The sequence below is a fragment of the Salvia splendens genome, chromosome 6 (assembly GCF_004379255.2).
Source record: "Salvia splendens isolate huo1 chromosome 6, SspV2, whole genome shotgun sequence".
NCBI classification, from domain to species: Eukaryota; Viridiplantae; Streptophyta; class Magnoliopsida; order Lamiales; family Lamiaceae; genus Salvia; species Salvia splendens.
In genome coordinates this window covers 568073-574882 of record NC_056037.1, presented here as the reverse complement: position 1 = coordinate 574882, position 6810 = coordinate 568073, and the positions used below count along the sequence as shown (strand labels likewise).

General features: G+C 36.4%; 1 protein-coding gene across 1 annotated transcript; it reads left to right on the top strand.

Annotated features, from left to right (window-relative positions):
* Positions 1-231: 231 nt before the first annotated feature.
* Positions 232-6676, top strand: LOC121806851 (L-ascorbate oxidase homolog). The gene is made up of 7 exons (XM_042207010.1): positions 232-553; positions 632-741; positions 3296-3566; positions 5073-5521; positions 5602-5967; positions 6043-6121; positions 6242-6676. Exons 1-7 carry the CDS (start codon positions 431-433, stop codon positions 6452-6454), a joined length of 1611 nt encoding a protein of 536 aa, XP_042062944.1. The 5' UTR covers positions 232-430; the 3' UTR covers positions 6455-6676.
* Positions 6677-6810: the final 134 nt, after the last annotated feature.

The following is a 6810-nucleotide window of genomic DNA, read 5'->3' as shown; positions in this document are numbered from 1 at the left end:
GAACAACTTAAGACTCCATAGTTTTCAAAAGCTGGACAAGAATTTAATCAAATCTCATACTGTAGTAACTTTTCTAATTATTACTATATGAACTTAATCAAAGGGATTGTTTAATGTGAGTGAATAAAATATACTTCCGGCTATAAAAAAAAGTCTTATTTTTCGGTCGACTTAATTATAGAAGGACGAAGTATATTACGAGTATTAAATTTATTTAATCATTTAGTCACAGCTAGATACGAGGCTTTTTCCCGGCAGCCACTCCACTCCCCACACTCTGTATCTCACTTGTAGTGCTCAAATCCACCTCCAAATCCAAATCCAAATCCGAATCCGAAATCCCCAATCCCTTCTCCTCTCTCTTCTATCTCACACTAAAACAGCATTACTGTTATTAGTATCCCCTTCCTCCATCTCCAATCTCCCAAACATGCCGCTAAGATTAGCGGTAGTTTTGGCGTTTCTGGCCGTCGCCGCCGCAGAGGATCCGTACCGATTCTTCCATTGGAATGTCACCTACGGCACCATCTGGCCGCTCGGCCTCCCCCAGCAGGTTCTCCCTCTCTACATTTCGCGACGCAATGTGGGTGAATTTCGTTTTAATTTGGTGATTTTATTTGTTTGGGGATAGGGCATTTTGATAAATGGGCAATTTCCGGGGCCGAATATCAACTCTGTTACCAACGACAACATCATCGTCAATGTCTTCAACAGCTTGGATGAGCCCTTCCTCATTCACTGGTAATTACTCACGCACACTCTTTCTTAATTTTTTCTTCTTGCGCATTTTAATGGGTTTATGCATTAATGAAGTGGACTTATTATTTACTGGATTTATTGGGTTCGTGATAAAATAAACTACTCCTCCTACTACTACTACTATGAAATTAAGCTATCTCTACTTTGGTTTACGATTTAAAGACATATTTTGGCTCAACGTGAATGTTGAGAAATTGTTTGTGGTTAGTAAAAAGTTAGTAATACTACTATTTCGACTTTTGTATACTCCACAATTCAAGTATATAGACAGAATGGATTGTGAAATGAAAAATATAAATAAGTCTTTAAATAAATAAGTAATTATTTTATGGAATAATGATTAAATAATCATTTTAAATAATTAATAATTATTCAAATTAAATACCTTAGTTCTCTAACTGTAATCCTATTTTTGTGGATATTAATATAGTATTAGTTTTAATGGAAGGTAGACTTATTTATTAAATACGTATTAAAAGGACATATAACAAGGAACTGATAGAAAAAAATATGAGGCACGTTTTTAGTTTTAGTAGTATGAATTAGAGTTATTGATTATGTGTATAGTTATATTATGCCTTGATATTGAGAATATAGCCCTTGATTAGCCACGAATTAGTGATTTACTTCCGCCTTAAGTTTAGGGTATTATTTCGTCGTTTATTAGACATTATATTTAGTAATATTAGAATCCAAAGCTTATTAATAAATTTGATTTATTAGAAAGGGTGTTTGATTAATATTTAACTAATATAATTTGAGTAATCTGTATCCGAAATAGTACAAGAATAGTTGGTTAAATCATAAATTATAATAATGTACTGTAAAAATAAGAGCATTATGTCAAAATATTATTTTTAAAATTGGAATGGAAAGAAGCACATGGTTATGATATTCATTTACGTTAAATAAGGTCCTGAATTCTAACAAGATAGGTGTGAAATCCAAAAAATACAAGAATCGAGGGATAGGAAACATATTCCATTTTATTTCATTTTTGTTTCAGTAAAACTGGAGAAAAAAAAGTGTAAGTCTTCACCTACTATTGCAATTTGCAATAAATGAATTCAAATAATTGTAATAGAGTAACTGAAATAAGAACTTGTACTCTATTTAGTCCCACCAATCTCTGGCTCTTTTTCTAGTTTTATTATACTTGGATTAAGAGGGAAGATGAAAATTGAACTTTATTATCCTTGGAATGGCTTTGATTTTGAATGTAATAGAAGTACTTTAAGATTTTATTAGCACAAATGTTGTACGTAGTTTGAAAAAGAGGCCACTTGCATTTTTTTTTCCGGAAACAGGATAAAAAGTCACATGGGCTGTAGTGACATAGATTTTCTAAACTTTATGTTATTTCCAGCCATTATCAATTTTTATTAATATACTAAAGCTTGTTATTTCCAGCCATTATCAATTTTGAATTATATAAATAGTCTAAATTTAGCAAATAAAATATTCTCCATTTTTTTCTTCTTCTACGAATCGTATTATTTTTTATGTTCATACTACTATAATTGGGTAAATTTACTTGTTTATTTTATTCTTTATGCGTAGTTGGATTAAGGGAGTAATAAAATAAACGTGGGTTCTATTTCAAAAATGCGAAAACTTGAGGGACCTAGATTGAGATAAAACGGACAAGGATTCTGATTCATCAATAATGTAATGAATTGGATTTGCCTCTGTTTCTGGCAGCATTCCCATCCATGTTCTTGCCAAAGAGCATGGATGTGGGCCCAGACCCACATTTATTAATTTTTTACTCTTTGCTCTTTTCCAAAAGCACAACACCTATGTCCATGCTCTTCTGTAAGGACATGTTCAAAGGTCTCACAATTACATTATTCAATTTAAATACTCCAATTACTAAAAACATTTCCATAATATTAAAATGCATTAAAAATTGAGATTGAGAGAGTTGTTTGGAATATTGTCATTTTTTTTCTTTGAAATGAGAGTATTTATAGAAGAAAGTATGAATTTTAGGATAAAAATAATGAAAAAATAAATTAAAAGTGCGGAAAAAATGAATATATTTTATTAAGAAGTGGGAAAATATTTTTTCTTTATTAAATTTGATTTTTTCAGATTTTTTCAATTTTTTAAAAAATAATAATAATAAATGATAAATCAACGGTCAATCAGAGCATGCCACGTCGGCTGCTCGTGCTCTTGGCGTTGGCACGGACGTGCTCTATGCATAGAGCAGAGCCGTGCCGTCGGCAAGAGTACAACGGCGGACAGTAGGGTGCCGCACCGTCGGCACTGACGGCGTCCTTCCCCAAGAGCACCGTTGGGGATGCTCTAAAAGCCGAACACATGGAGCTGTCGTTATAGTATATAATAATTATCTAGTCCTTGTGTTTGTCAGAAATATATTTTAACCCCATTATTTCTTGTATTTCCAGTTTTGCCACCAATATTCTCCAATTATTGATCCAAGTCTTGTGATATTTTGTAGTAAATCATAATGTATTTAATACTACTAGTACTCCTGTCTGAGCTCGAGCCTGTAAACTTTGAATGATAGGAACGGGATTCAGAATAGGAGGAACTCTTACGAAGACGGAGTGTTGGGAACAACATGCCCGATCCCTCCAGGAAAGAACTTCACATACATTTTACAAATGAAGGATCAAATAGGGAGCTTTTCATATTTCCCATCACTAGGATTCCACAAGGCTGCTGGTGGATTCGGCGGGATTAAAATCTTAAGTAGACCGGGAATCCCGGTCCCTTTCGATAATCCCGCTGATGACTTCACCGTCTTGATTGGAGATTGGTATGCAACGAATCACACTGTAAGTCTCCCCTCCAACTCTCCAACACTCATACATTAATTTTTTTTGTCAAATAATGCACACTATAATAATTCATTACTACTATTTTGTAACTTAACTTTTAAATTCTTTCAATAATGATCCCACATTTTCAAAATTCGGCCCCAAAAATATTGCTTCTATTGACACAAGATTTTTCATTGGGTTGATGTGAAATTTGTTATTAAATTTGAAATGTGAAATTGAGCTACTTTCATTATAGCGGTTGTTGATTTATTATTGTCAGTCACATCACAGAAAAGAATTTGGGTTTGATTTTAGATTGAAATCATTTACTCTCTTGCCACATGCAACTATAATTTTGAATTTTTGATAATAAATAAATTAATGATTTTATATAACTGTCAAATCTTTTTATATGATTACCCGTTTCTATTTATTTTAGAGAAGACGATTTTACTCAAATAAAGCACATTATACGATATTTATGATAAGTTTAAATCTATTTTAATTTTTTTTATAATTTATTAATTTTATTTTAAAATGTTTACTGTTCACCACTATAATTATTTTTTTATTGCTAATAATTATTTGGCATGGAGTTGGCATTTTTTCTTCCCTTAAAAGAAAGTTTTACTAGTCTCGGTGCCATGTCATCTCGGGATATGGGCTTTTTGAGTGTCGGTAGCTTTGTGTAGGCCCATTTTCTGAAAAGCTTAATTACGAATGCAGCAACCTTTGACCATTGAGCCATCCACAGCTGGATGCTTTTCTGGTCCAGCTTTTGTCTTGCTTGGGTCCATTAGGGCATCGTTAACCCCGGCTCAGTTTCATGCCCCAAGTCCCCTCCACATCATCATTTCTCTACAGTTGCGACCTAAGCCCAACTGCTCTAACCCTGCAGCCACAATCCGAGCCACAACTAATAATTGACACTATTCACAATTTCTACCTATTTGACTTGTAAATGCAAATACGTTGAATAATTCAAAACCGAGAAAATAAATTATTCATTCGAAAAATGAAATTACAAATCATAAAAAAAAATACAAATCCAAAAAAACTAAAAATTATAACATAAAAAATGCAAAAATTATAACATAAAAAAATACAAAAAACTAAAAATTATAACATAAAAAAATGCAAAAAAATAAAAAAAATAAAAAAATTACGGCTCCCCTCTTCTTCATCTTCATCGCTCAACTTCCTCTCTCCCTCCCTCCCTCTTCTTCCTTTTCCAAATGCAAAAGAAATCAGAAAATTGGGTTCCATCACCCATCTCCCTCTCCCTCTTCTTCCTCTTCCAATTTTTGGCAAAAATTGCAGCTCCGTCACGGCATGGAACCATCCAACGCGAGCAGGGCCGGACCCCGGGACTCGCTATTTGCGGCCCGGCCCCTTGCGTTAACGATGCTCTTAGTTCTAAATTTCAAACTTTGTGTTTTGTGGTTTTCCCAACTGTTTTTCAAAATTAACAAACGAACAGAATTTGACTAAATTTCATGATTTTTTTGGCAATTTGCTTAGGTCTTGAGGGGAATCCTCGACGGCGGCAACAAGTTGCCTTCTCCAGACGCGATCCACATCAACGGCCGCGGCCCAAACGCTACATCTTTCAGTGTCGAACAAGGCAAAACATACCGCTTTCGGATATGCAACGTGGGATTGCAGAACTCTCTCAACTTCCGGATTCAAGGGCACAAGATGAAGGTGGTGGAGGTGGAAGGGACTCACACTCTGCAGATCAGCTACTCCTCTCTCGACATCCACGTCGGCCAGTGCATGTCCGTGCTCGTAACGGCTGATCAGCCGTCACAGAGCTACTACATTGCTGTATCGAGCCGGTTCACCACCCCTGTCCTCCTCACCACTGGCTTCCTCCGTTACTCCTACTCCAACAGCCCGCCCTCAGGTCCCCTTCCCGGGGGACCAACTGTTGAGATCGACTGGTCCCTCAACCAAGCTCGTTCCATCAGGTGCTTACGTAGCAAGAGAATTGTCATTCATTTCCTATCTTCATTCTGAATCTTACATGTTCCGATATTTTGTGTTTCAGGACTAATCTTACAGCGAGCGGGCCAAGACCGAACCCACAGGGCTCTTACCACTACGGTATGATCAACACAACACGAACCATAAGGCTGGCTAGCTCAGCCGGTCAGGTGGACAATAAGCAGAGGTATGCTATCAACAGTGTGTCATTTATACCGGCCGACACCCCTTTTAAAGTTGCGGATTACTTCAAGATAGATGGGGTTTTTCGCGTTGGGAGTGTGTCGGATGCTCCTAGCTATGGAGGAGTGTACCTTGACACGGGAGTGATAGGTGCTGATTACAGAACCTACATAGAGATCGTGTTTGAAAATGATGAAGATATTGTGCAGAGCTATCACCTTAGTGGCTATTCCTTCTTCGTAGTCGGGTAAGTTTTGTGTGCTTGTGTGTGCGATTTGTGTCTCTCCCATTTGCTTACTGAGTTGATTTGTACGAATATCAGAATGGACGGAGGGCAATGGCATTCCGATAGTCGTAACGAGTACAATCTACGTGATGCAGTCTCCCGTTGCACGGTCCAGGTGAGAAACGAGTACAAACTAAAAAATGGAGTATATTTTTTAAAAAAATATAATATTGTCGAATTTTTGTATTTTATGTGAATCGTTGTACAAAAGCCCTTATCAGTACTGTGTGGACAGGTGTATCCCAAGTCATGGACCGCGATATATCTGGCGTTGGACAATGTGGGAATGTGGAACTTGAGGTCGGAGTTCTGGGCACGACAGTACCTGGGCCAGCAGCTGTATCTGAGGGTATACACGCCGTCCACGTCATTGAGAGACGAATACCCCATCCCGAGGAACGCACTTCTCTGTGGGAGGGCGAGCGGAAGGCGCACGAGGCCGCTTTAATTTGCTATAGAAGGTTGGTGTATGTGTTAGAAATAGAAGGTTTTGAAGTGTTGGGGTTTGGAGGTGCTAGCTCAGCACCATGAGGTTTTAGGAGCAGTGTTGTTATCTATATATATATATATATATCAGGGTTTGATTACCTTATTCTTCGTATTTGAACATGGATGTTGTATCTCTGTTTCATATGTTATACTACTATAATACAATTATTTTTGTATTCAAGGAAGTTGTACTGTTACTATGCGGTAAAATTTATTACTCCTATTTTATATTATCTGGTTATTGGAAAATTATCAATTACTATCTCATTTTACTAAATTTGGGAAAATCGAGAGGTGTTTATTATTTTATTAGGC

Bases quoted from the DNA above. Each gene is read 5' to 3' on its own strand.
- LOC121806851 (XM_042207010.1), top strand. From the start codon at position 431: ATGCCGCTAAGATTAGCGGTAGTTTTGGCGTTTCTGGCCGTCGCCGCC. The intron at 3,567-5,072 runs GTAAGTCTCCCC...CAATTTGCTTAG, and splicing joins GGTATGCAACGAATCACACT to GTCTTGAGGGGAATCCTCGA. The intron at 5,968-6,042 runs GTAAGTTTTGTG...TACGAATATCAG, and splicing joins TATTCCTTCTTCGTAGTCGG to AATGGACGGAGGGCAATGGC.